Raw genomic sequence first — 12887 nt, forward strand, 5'->3', positions numbered from 1 at the left:
ATTTGCAAATATTGCTAGTTATGTTTATGTATTGCGTTTGTTGTGTTGTGTTGTTGATTACTGATTATTTGTCGCAAAAGCAGTGTGATTATTTCTCTTTTGAGAAACCTCGTAACACCTCTGCAAATGACTCGTCAAACGTAAGTTTACCTTCGTCGCGTTGAAGTTGTGCTAGTCTGAGAATTGCTACACAGCCGACCTGACCTTTGTCCACTGCGAGATCGAGTGCTGTCTTGTTGTTCTTGTTGGTCATGGTCAGCAGCGAGACGCCTTTCATGATCAAGAGGATGCAACACACCGACGAGCCAGAGTCGGCAGCGACGTGCAACGGCGTGTTGCCATCGATGTCCTGAATGGCGGATTGCGCACCGTTCTGTATCAGCAGACAGAGGTTCTGCGCTTGCGAGTGTGCAGTGGCGTTGTGGAGTGGCGAGCGATATTGGTGTGCAGGATCGTAGTGGTTCGAGTCGGCCCCCGACGCTATCAACTCGAGCAGACGACCGGTGTCCGGCAACCCGGATGCGGTGTACAACATACTGTTCAGCTCTTCGAGCGGGCGTTCTATGAACGATACAAACATTCGCTTGTCGTACTTATCGCGTATCCAACGAGAACGTACTTCGAATGTGTTGTTTATCGTTGGTTTGACGCGGTCCGATGGCACGCACGCTTCAAACACTCGGTTGACACGATCGTTGCCCAGACACTTCATCATGCCGAGCAACTCTGGTTCCCATTTGTCGAGAACCAACGAACGCACCTTGGTGATATGCACGCCCAAACCACGATGAATACCCGAGCAATCGATACAAACGATCGAGCCAAAGTTAATAGACGCCCACTCTGGATCTTTTGCATTGCAATCGCAACAGATTGTATTGGATTGGTCGAGCGAACGTAGTATTGCCAGTGGTGAGTCATTGTCATTGCAGTTGTCTTGTGATTGTGAAAGTGAATTATTTACATATCCATTGCTAGTGTTACAAAAATTCAAAGTACTATTATTATTATTATTATTATTATTATTGTTGTTATTACTATTGTTCTGTGTATTATTATTGTTTACTTGTGATTTAGGTTTATCTTCTACAAAAAAATAATAAGAAATAAAGAAAAAGTTAGTAAACTATTAATCATATTTAAAATAGTTATTGTTGATATTTGATAATTACTTGGAGATATATTGTTGATTAGATTTGCAGTTGAGTTTTGAAGTACTTGAATCCATTCCATCATACTTTCGTACGACTCTGCTTGTAATATCAAAGAACGATCGGGTGAGAGTACTTCAAAACAATTTCTACGTTCCAAATCCTCTCTTACTCTAACTGTTGTTAAGAATAAATCGAATTCATGTGATGGTGTAGTTTCCTAGATAGTTGTATTGTATTTGAGTATAAGTATATCATTACATTACATCACATCACACATTATATGAAACAACAAAAACATACATTTCCTGTTCTAAAATAACTTAATTTGCCATCTTCACAGCTAAAGAATCTACGATTATAAGAATAGTCTGATTTCTTAAAGAGATATCCACGTTTCGCAGTGTTATTAGATGCTCTTCCCTGCATGAATTGTATTCCACCATTGACCGATGGCGAAGATGAGAATGTTTGTGTCGGTGAAGATGATGCATTTAGTTTCTATATTTTAAAGATAAAGTTATTAGTTGTTAGGTTAGTTGTTTGATAATGATTGATTGATTGATTGATTGATTGATTAAACAAACAACAACATACATTAATAATATCTTTCTTTTGATTGGTTTGTTTTTTCTTTTCATCGTCGAAATGTTTACGAGTGGATTGTAGGTAGCTTGAAAAGATTCGCATGTGTGGCTCGAGATCACGGAACAACTCGTAGCCCTGGTGGAAGAATGTCGATTGCGCGTGAAGATATACAAAGAAGAGTTCGAGGAATTCGAAACGTCGTCGTGCCTGCACCTCGTTCATCTTCTCCACCAGATCCAAGCTGTGTTGCACACGCGCACGAAATATATCGGTCACTTCCTGGCCGACCTCCTCGATCTTTGTCGAGTTCTTCTTCTTGATCTGACCGAGTTTCGACGCTGCACTATCGTGTTGCTGACTGTACTTGTCATACTTTTTATATTGTTCCTTCACATTCTTCAAGTCATTCTCTGCAAACTCTTGCAGAGGATTATGAATCAATGCCTCCATTTCAAAATGCTATAATAATAATAATATCATTTCCGCAAATTGGGTTGTTGTTTGTTAAAAAAAAAACAAAAGTGTTAACAAAATGCAAAAGTTTCTCTTTGTCTTGTCTTTGTTTTGTTCAATATTGAATATGTTTACTTACTAATACTTCACGATAGTTACATATCTCTTTGAGTGCGTTTGTAAATTTAATCATTCCTTTCTCGAGAAGATCATCGTTTACCTTTGCATCGACACGGTACGAGAGAAGATCGTCAGCGAACGATTTGAACGATGTGTTGTACTCGATTCCCAAGTCACACGATTGCTTTGCCGACTTTAGTATCTTTTTGATATTGTTGCCGAGCTCCTCGATATTCTGCTCGGTATCCTTCAATTGCTTTCGGAACTGCGGTGAATCATCGATTGAATCCATCAACTCTATGGAGCCATCGAAAGTATCCAGAAATTTTTGTGGTGTTGTCGGTGGCGATGCAGATCGCGGTGAAGTTTGTTGATTCATTATATATCTTTTCTATCTCTATCTTTATTTATCTTTATCTTTTAATCTATAATCTTTATTCTTTATCCTCTAATCTTTATTATTTATTTAGTAAAAATACCAATCTTTTATTCTATTTTATTTTATTATTGTATCTACATATAGTATAATATATCTGTCCTGTTCTTTCTTTTTTGATTTGATTGCTATCAATAACTTCTCTTTTTTTTTTTCTTTTTATTATATTTTTCTATAATAATTTGATTTGATTTGATTGATTTATATTTTATTTATATTTAATTTATGTTTTTACAATATATAATACAACAATAATATATATAAAACTAGTTATTTATTTATTTATTTTAAATTTTTCTATCTTGATTCTAATAATCTAATCAAAAAAAACCCAAACAAAAAAAAAATAAAAATAGATAAAGACAATTTTTCGTGTTGTTTTTGTTTTGCTCACTGATGCATCGGTTTTGGCACAATTATTATGAATATTTCCCATCACGATGTTTTTTTTTCATTAAAAATTACATCATTTGATCAAATGAAAATTAATTAAAAAAAAACAAAAGAAAGATAAAATTAAAATTGAATAATTGATAGATAGATTGATTTCGTTTGATGTAAATAAAAGTAATAATATAAAGTAATAATAATTTGTACAATGAGTTTTGTTTGTTTTTTTTTTATTTTATAACTTATTATTCGAATATAAAATATATACTATTCATTTTGTTTCGGGCTCATCATCGTCAATAAAGAGATCTTCTAATCTTAGGTTTGCATCGCCTGTTTCTTCTTGTACTCTCTGTAGTAGTGAATTAAAGGTGTCAAAGTCTGTTTCGTTTGCACCTGAAAAGATGGCTTCACATTCACTACATATAAGAACATCCACTCCGGTGATGATTTTATTTAAATATCGACTGCCTTCTTTACAGAAAGGGCACATCGAACCATCTTTTGATTGAATACCTATTATTAAGTTTGCAAACATATTATTAACTGTATCACTATTCTGCATATCTTATTAAATATTTAAAAAAATAAAATAAAAAAAGAAAACTAAAATCATTCTACATTAAATGTTTTTGGTGAGGGAATAAGTCAAGAAAAAAATAGGAAAAATAATAATAGATATAAATATAAATATACAATGTGTTAGTTTGTATATTTATTGATCGATTCAACTTTTTAGCTTCAGGTTCATCATATTCTTAAATTAGCATAAGGTTCTGATACTTAGAATTTTTATGTAGAATACTATATATTCAAAGCTTTCTGTAAAGTCAGAATAAACTGCAGCACTTCAGGATAAAAAAATAGATATTTTGAAATATCTATAATTGATTGATTCTTTCTGAAAACAATATAAAAAACTATTAAACAATGGATCATTCATCGGCTTAAATTACCCATTAACAATGTCCACCAGTCTTGGATTCGTTTTAAAGATTCCGTAAAAAAAGAACACATCTTTCTGATAAAAATGGGGTGAAACCAATTAAAAGTGGGGTCGAATACTATGATTTTTTTTTTTGAGTTCAATGACAAAAAAATCTAGATATTGGAAATGGTGTAAAACACAAAACGTTTAAACATTTTCTGATTTAATGTTTGGTTACAATCAATTTGATTATAGTTTTTGTTTGTTGCCAGTATTTCATATTTTCAATTATTTATCTATTTATGTATAATATCTATTTTCATCGTAATTCTTTCCACAAATAAATTAATCATTCATGATAAAGTTAAATTCTTCAATCATTTCGATAGTGGTGGCGATCTTACTTTGCTGCAATGTTGCTTTGACACATGGCAGAGCTGTTTTCCTAATTTTGGATTCATCGACCATATCGTCACCATCGTTTTGTAATCTACCGATACTAATATCCTATGTAATGCTGTTTAATACATCGAGTGCAATCATCAGTAGCCAAATCACCAGTGACAATCCGAATGTCAGTTTTCATATTGAACCGAGAGCGTTTGACCCGGAAAGTTACACGCAAATCATATATATTTCGACGTTCACCAACGAATCGTACGTGGCCGTTCTCAATGTGTCGAATAGCGATGTTCAACAAACAGTGCAGATCGGTTCACCTTGTTCCGATCTGAAAACACCAATCGGACTGAAATCGTCGACGATTGTTGGTTCTCCATATTCCGACACCTATCGAATGTACGTTCAAATAACGAATATGATTGCAAATGTAGGTGATGGAGTCTATACTTGTTCGGCGAACAGATTATTCCAGTGCAGAATGCGTCCTGTTCACGTGCTTACAAACAATCCGGTGTTTCAACTGGATTTAGCACCCTATCCTACTTCCGACATTGTAGCACCGGTGAGCATCGTAATCATCGGTGGCGGTAGTCAGTCAATAACCATACCGTTTTCACCGACAACCGCCGCTGCTCCATCAGTGCAAATCCCTTTCCCAGATAAAACCGTCCTCAGTATCAGAGATAAAGCAGCAACTATAGGTTCAACCGTATTGGTCCAGGGAGGAGATCAAATTCGAATTTTCATAAACTATGGTCCAAGAAGATACCTCTCCAGATTCGTTCCACTGCTAGGAACAGAGTCATCTATTTTCGGAATGTTGTCCATTCCCTACCCAAATTACAATTCCACATATTCTGTGTATTCTCAGAACTCCAACAGACTTTACAAGACATTCAACTACGTTGTTAGCGACGCACCACCTTCACTTGGAAGTTTCGATATATTGTCAAAGAACGATCTTCCTCTATTTGCCAATTGGGCAACCTACTCATACACCTCCTATATTCCAAACTTGAAGTTTTCAAAGAAACCATTACCAGACTATCCTTTTGGATTCATTTCACAAACCAAATTTAGCTTCCAAATGCTATTCCCACCCTATAAATCATCAAACTCCATTCCCATTTCAGCTTTTCATGATTTGGCTTTTGAATCACAGGAAATCAATTTCGGTTCATGGCCAACACCAATGCCGACATCAGGTATGCCATTCATTAAAAGTTTAGGTTTTACGATGATCGATTCCTACACTGCCATTGTCAATTTGGAAATCGAAAGTGTAGCCGGCTACTACAAGACAACCCTACAGAATGGAATAGTACTTAACAATACTGATTTGGTAGAGGGTGATTTCTATAATGGTCGATATGAATCACTCATAAGGATGCCAGTCATCACTGAAAATCCAATTGCAACCGAAACCTACACTGTATATGATATCACATTACAAGCTTCACATTATTTACAAGGAACTCCATACGCTGTAAACCAACCATTAGTTCTTCCTCTTCCATTTTGTAAGTAGTTTATTACTCAAATCATTTATTAAAAAATACTAATTAAATTGGAATTTAAACATAGTTTCTATGAATCCATTTGATATTGATTCATTTGAATTTAGACCAAATAATATTGATGTTACGAATGGACCAGCAAACACTACATTATATTTCTCATGTAAAGGTGTAAAGGATGGAAATCCAAAGATCCAAATTTTACAGAGAAACTACTATGCCAAGAGTGAAGCAGATTTGAATATCTTTGAAGGACATTATGATCCAGTTCAAAGTTTGTTTGTCATTCCAATAACATTAAGACAATCACTATTTTCTGGTCCAGTTGAATATCTACTTTGGAATTATCCAGCTTCATTTACACCAAGCTCACTTGCTTCACTTCCAAATATCAATCAAAATGCCTATTTGAAAGTTATTTCAACATGTATGTTTTATATTATTAACAAGTAAATCAAAACCAATCAATTAATTATTTTGAATCTTAATCTTTAGATGCTGATTTAATGGGTCCAATTGTTAGTGATTTCAGAAGAACTTCAGGTCCAGCTGTAATCACTGAGCAGGTACTTGTAAATTGGACATTCACAATCAACGATCAATCTGGTTTCAAGAATGGATTTTTCTATATTACATCCGATGAAAATCCCAATTACCTTGTCAGATGGCCTCTCTTCTATGAATCTAGAATATCGGGTGACCAATTCCAATCTACACACAGGGTCTCACTGATGTTGAGCCGACAAAGCACAAAGTTCAAGGCAAAGATATCGTTGGAGCTATATGACTATCTTGGAAATTTGGCTACCTCATTACCATCGTGGACAAACGACGATATCTATATCAATCCTTTTGTATCGTTACTCAATTCACCAACACAAATGAACGATTTGATCGTTCAATACGATAATCCAGAAGTTGCAAATGCAACACAAGCCGTCATCAGACAATTCTACATGCCAGCGATGAATGTTGATGTATCGGGAAATAGATTCGCCAATTTCTCATTTGAAATTCAATATTTCAATCCAATCATGACTGGCTATCCTCTAAAAGTTTACTTTACAACGATAGAAGGTGATTTCTATGTTTCGACACCTTCATATGTCCAAATGGGAAATAATCTTAATCGATATTTTGTGAATGAACAACTGCCATATGGTTTCGGTGCGAATGGTGGTATTTTGATTTCGATCTACGGTGCCATCGATAGTATGCAAGTGATAACTGGATTCTCATCGAAAGCACTAAAGGATATGAGTTTACCATATTTCCTAACCACCACTTTCAATGTATCGACTGCCTCTCCAATTATTGAATCGACAAGTCCAATGACGACATCAGGTGGATTGCTAACTATCTATGGTAGATTACTAGGTTCCCTCACTGACAACACTACTGCATTTGTGTCTCTAGGAGGAGTTCAAAATTCCACCGCCAAATTAGTGAGCTCATCGTCACGTGTCGTTATTATTGAAGTGGAACCAAACAGTGGCGCCTATTTAATCGTCCAATTGAAATATAAGAACAAACTATCGAATTCGTTTTATGTTTGGTTCAAAGGAATCGTTCCACCCGATATCGTTCCAACACCAACACCAACACCAACGACACCTTCAAACAAACCATGTTCAGATTGTTCCTCCACCAATGGAAGATGTGAAGATGGTGTTTGTATCTGTACTCCTCCTTATTCTGGTTATAATTGTAGATCACGTAAGTTTCAATATTGTTTGTATAATATATATTTCAACAAAATATATATTAATCATCTATTCTATTTATTTAGAAATTATCAATACCACTACAACACATGATCCTAGTAATCCAACTACAGTCACCACTGGATTCGACTTTACTGCTGGTGTGTCTGTGGTAGAACTAAGAGAGATTGATACCAATGGAGCTATTGTTGAGAGATACAATCTGACAAGTTGGATTCTTACCAATAGAACTGAGAGTAGTTATCAAGCATACCGATACTCTACAACGATAGATAGCAAACCTGTCAATGCCACCATTCAAACCGATGTCTATTACTACTCGGAGAGATCTCAGGTTAAGTTTGGCAGTAAGAATCTAACGATGGATCCATTCACCTTGAAGTATACAATCACAGTCGCCACCTATCCCTTTAAAGACAGGCTAAACTACCTGCAAGTTATCTTGTCTGCCAACATCAACCCAACCAACTCTGATAGTTGTTCGAGTCAAGAAGCAGATCCAAGTCAAGAGTTGACATGGATCAAGCTGAGAGTCAACGACAAGAGTTTGTACGGACGTTTCATCGATACCGCCATAATCGATGGTATAGAAACCAAAGTAAGAAACACACTTCTCAATGCTAATGCAACCGATGGAGGTGCAGAATCGGCCGATCACACCAATGTATATTTCGTGGGAATCAACATACCTAATTTCCAAACTGTTGCAATGTTGGACCCAGATTTCTCAGTGCTACTCGACGATAACTCTGTCTGTAAAAGTACAGGATTAACAACACTCCAGAAAATCGGTATCATTATAGGATCTGTTCTAGGTTTTATTATTCTCGCCACCATTTTAGTTTTTATTATCAAAAGAAAATATGGATACAAAATTAAAATGATGATGGAAGAAAGAAAAAATCAAAAGAGTGTAGAATTAGATTAACGAAAATATACATATATAATAAAGAACAAAAAAAAAAAAAAAAAAAAAAAAAAAGAGTTATTTTATATTGTTTATTATCGATTTACATTCATTCATTGATTGTTTGATTCATTTCTTATGTTTGTTTCCAAGTTGTGATAAAAATATATTCCAAAATACACTGACTGTAGATACATATAAAACACGTAGTGAGGGTGGTACTATTGAGAAACAGATGATCTGAGCCATCGGCCAAAGTGACCAATTGGCCTTGAGTGCCGATGGCAAGTCGGTTTTGATGGTTGTCAGTGATTGTGACGGAGTCTTTCCGTTGATCGAGTTCATAATGAAAATGAAAGCAGAGATCACTACCGGTGCGAATGCGATCTGATCGAACGCTATCTTTTTCGCAACGACCATTGCACCCTCGCCAACTACCAATCGATCTAAAGTCTTGTACCAGAAATGCAAACAAGGTCCTGAAAACACCATACCGACCGATGTCATCGTAAGAGTTCTCTTTGTATCCCATTTAAACTTCTTCTTGTGCTTGTCGTCATTGGTGTAGTGCTCGATCGATTGTGCTAAAACATCACCGGTACCCATGAGTACACCAGTAGTGATTGACTTTGCTATATAGAGATAAACAAAACAATTGCTCTAGTATCAATACAAATTGCTTTTCTTAGATCTCACTAACAATGATCGCTAACATTCTGATAAGATCAGTTCTAGTTAGAACTTACTGATTAGAGGATGGCTATCCAAAGCTCTTAAATATGGATTCCATAACTTTCTATTTAAAAATGAAAATATTTTCATTGTCAACTATATTAAAAAAACAAATAATTATATATTTGATCAAGAATTCGGTATAATTTCCTAAAATTGCGATGCATTTTTTAGCACCGATGATGACATAAACTTTATGATCAAAAAATGAAGTCCTTTAAATTATAAAAAAAAAAATATAAAACATTCAAATGATTACTTTTAAATCTATATTTATTTAATTTTTTCATGTATTGATATTCACTTCATTTGTTTATTTATTACATCTGTATATTCAAACTTTTAAAAATGTGTTAGGATACTTTAATGCCATTTCAAATCTATTTGGAAAGATTCTCATTCAAACGAACATCTAACAATATTGATGATTCTTATTCAAAGATAATGATTAAATGGCATTCGACTTGTTAACAATTAATTATGATAATTCACATATTAAATAAATAAATAAATTTATTGATATTACAAGTTGAGTTGTTGTTAAGACACTAAAAAACAAAAAATGTTTTTTTTTTTGTTTCTTAGAGAGTTATGAATATTGATACAATAGTGATAAATAAGATGGTGAGAATTGGAGATGATTGAAGTGTTGTTCCAAAATTGATGTTGTTGGTCGATGGTGGAACCTCTGTGCTAACCCATGCTGCGCAAGTGCTGGTTGGTGATGTGATTACTTGCAAACTTCCAGTGGATGGATATCTGAATGTTCCTGCTTCGGTTTTGAACTCAAAGATGTATCCCATACACTCGGTGACATTGGCATTACGGACGGTAAAGAGTTGTCCAGTCTCAGAGTACTCCTCTGACATCTCATAGGCATAGCCATTGGAGAGTCTCAACAATTTCTGATTGGGTGTGGTACCGTTGACACTATCGAAAAAGTCTGCCAAAAAGATGATTTCGTTGTTGATGATGGTGTGTGATCCTCCGTGCACTGGATAGCCAGCCGATGGCAACCCGATTGTGCAACTCGAAAAGTCCTGTGTCCAATAGTAGTTGTAGCTGCCCTTGGCGACGCCTGGCATCAAACCGATACCGACACCAACGTAGTTTTCACTCATCATGTTGCTACGATGACCGTCGTTGGTACCGTCGGGATAGCATGGTGTGTCACCCTTCTCACAGATCAACAAGGTGTTGGCAGAGATACCACTCGACATTCCAGCAGCGATATTCTCACCGAGGTAAGAATTACACTTTGGATTGATAAACTTCTTGACTCTGGTACCAAACGATGCACCACCGGTGCAGTCGTCATGGCTAAAGCAATTGTTGGTACCCATATCATTGGAGTGATAGATCGACGATGACAAAAGAGTATAGTCCCAGTAGAGAGGTGACTGCGATGGATATTTACTTCCCAAAACATTTGGTCCAATATCTTTACCCTTATATGGTTCGAAAAAACTTCTAACATATCCTCTTGGATCTAGATATAATTTAAATTAGTACAAATAATTAATAGTTCAAAGAAAAGATCTAAAACTTACAAATTCTTAATGCATTTAATAAAGCATGTGATTCTCTCTCACCCCAATTTGGATGTCCAGGTGAATTAGCAGACTCCTCACCGTATCCATTTACAATTGACAAACAATATAAGATTGTCAAACAAATTACAAATAAATATTTCATTATTATTATTTACAATTTACAAATTATTTATATATAGATTATTATTATTTTACACTCTGTGTCGTTGGTCCTACAGTATTTATATAAAAAAATTAAAGGTGTTTTACTGGTTGGTAAATTTGATCAAATTGGACCATGATCAAAAAATCTGTAAATTCTATGGGATGTCGACATTTTTATTAAATAAATTGGGTTTTGATCAAACTGTTTGGTATTAAAAATAAAACCCACCAATAATTTGGACTAAAAAAACCTCCAACTTTTTATAAAAAAACCACGGATCAACAATTTGTGATATTATTTTGAATTGTAATGTGGGTCAATTTTTTTAATCAGATTTTTAGAGACAATCATCAAATTTATTAAAATTTTAAAACTACTTATTTATCCCAGCATACATCAGACATCAAAACTAAATAATAATCCGATAAATATAAAATGATATTTTAAGATCATATAAATTTTATTTATAAAAATTTAAAAATAAATATTTATTTTGGTGGGTAATAATATTAAAATTTATTTAGTTTGATCCCAACAATTATTTAAATTGGAAAAAAAAAAAATATTTATTGTAAATAAATAAAAAAATAGCTAATACATAATAAAAATTCAGAAAAAAGAAAATCCCTTCAGTTATCTCTTAATTAATTTATCGACTAATCCAGATTTTATATACTACTCCTATTGAATCTCTAGTAATTAAATGAAGTTTGATCAAACTTCTTTTCCCCAATGCTCAATCCAATTTTATTAATGTCTTTTTTGGGCAAAATGAGATCTCATTTTATCTCGATTTGTCTTGGATCTATCTCCATTGGTATTCTAATCAACAAACTTACTACTTATACAATTAGAAAGAAAGAAAAAACAAATTATTAGTAGTTTTAAAAAACTAAGATATTTTCTATTTTTTGTTATCTGACACAACAGCGAATTAATATGCTTAGTTACAGTTGGTCGTAGATCAAACCATCACTTTGTTTCATTTTTTGTTTATATCACTGTAAACCAAAATTTGTTGTTTTAATACAACAACATCAACAACATTTATGAGCACAATGAAATCACCACCACTAATATAACATCTTTAGTTGTCGTTGGAAAAAAATAAAAATAAAAATAAAAATATCACATACACCATTTTAGTTAATTAACTTAATAACACAAGAAAGTGGAATCACCATACCAACTATCAACAAAAATATAACAACAAACAATAGAAATAAAATTAATAATAACAATAGTAATAAAAATAGTAATAATAATCATCGGTCATAATTATAACACCACTATTTAATATAAATAGATCAATTTTAAACTAATTCTGATACAGTTAACTATTATTGTTGATTTATTGCTCATTCGGTTAACTTAAATTATTATGATGATGATGATGATGTTGTATATTTTATTCATAAAATATCTTTGTTATTTATGTTATGTGTGGTGCAAATGAAAATTCATACATTTATTTTTTTTTGCTCATTATTTTATTATGTTGGTTTGTTTGTTTGTTTGTTTGTGAGATACATTGGATTGAGGCAAAGCCAAAGGCAGATGAAATTCCCTCTTTACCTATTCAATAATCACACACTCTAACCAACGCTCACACCACTCATAAAACCACACTTTGATGAAACAAAATGTATGTATGGTTTAGGAGTGTTTGATTAAGCTTTGCTTAACAAAGTAAAGTGATAGTAATATTAATAGTAGTAGCAAAAATTTTCGTCATTCCACAATTTGATTTACCACCAACAAACAAAGACAACAACTGTAATAATAACAATACAGAACTTCCCCACACCTTTGAGGAAAAAACAACACTTTCCCCCTTATGA

At 33.8% G+C, this 12887-nt stretch overlaps 4 protein-coding genes across 4 annotated transcripts; 1 reads left to right on the forward strand and 3 right to left on the reverse strand.

Moving 5' to 3' along the window:
• Window positions 1-88: 88 nt before the first annotated feature.
• On the reverse strand, window positions 89-2691 carry PPL_08797 (ankyrin repeat-containing protein; the record flags this gene model as incomplete). The annotated part of the gene is made up of 7 exons (XM_020579598.1): window positions 89-270; window positions 299-480; window positions 579-1086; window positions 1173-1371; window positions 1455-1652; window positions 1749-2198; window positions 2332-2691. 7 exons carry the CDS (start codon window positions 2689-2691, stop codon window positions 89-91), a joined length of 2079 nt encoding a protein of 692 aa, XP_020430273.1.
• Window positions 2692-4411: 1720 nt separating this feature from the next.
• Window positions 4412-4696, reverse strand: PPL_08798 (uncharacterized protein; the record flags this gene model as incomplete). The annotated part of the gene is made up of 2 exons (XM_020579599.1): window positions 4412-4565; window positions 4686-4696. The coding sequence occupies 2 exons, from the start codon at window positions 4694-4696 to the stop codon at window positions 4412-4414; spliced, it is 165 nt and encodes a 54-aa protein (XP_020430274.1).
• Window positions 4697-4946: 250 nt separating this feature from the next.
• PPL_08799 (uncharacterized protein) lies at window positions 4947-8637 on the forward strand (the record flags this gene model as incomplete). The annotated part of the gene is made up of 4 exons (XM_020579600.1): window positions 4947-5988; window positions 6053-6412; window positions 6481-7701; window positions 7775-8637. The coding sequence occupies 4 exons, from the start codon at window positions 4947-4949 to the stop codon at window positions 8635-8637; spliced, it is 3486 nt and encodes a 1161-aa protein (XP_020430275.1).
• Window positions 8638-8745: 108 nt separating this feature from the next.
• Window positions 8746-11043, reverse strand: PPL_08800 (pmp22 family protein; the record flags this gene model as incomplete). Its single annotated transcript, XM_020579601.1, has 4 exons — window positions 8746-9248; window positions 9363-9444; window positions 9954-10837; window positions 10899-11043. The coding sequence occupies 4 exons, from the start codon at window positions 11041-11043 to the stop codon at window positions 8746-8748; spliced, it is 1614 nt and encodes a 537-aa protein (XP_020430276.1).
• Window positions 11044-12887: the final 1844 nt, after the last annotated feature.

The sequence above is a fragment of the Heterostelium album genome (assembly GCF_000004825.1).
Source record: "Heterostelium album PN500 unplaced genomic scaffold PPL_scaffold9, whole genome shotgun sequence".
Lineage (NCBI taxonomy): Eukaryota > Evosea > Eumycetozoa > Acytosteliales > Acytosteliaceae > Heterostelium > Heterostelium album.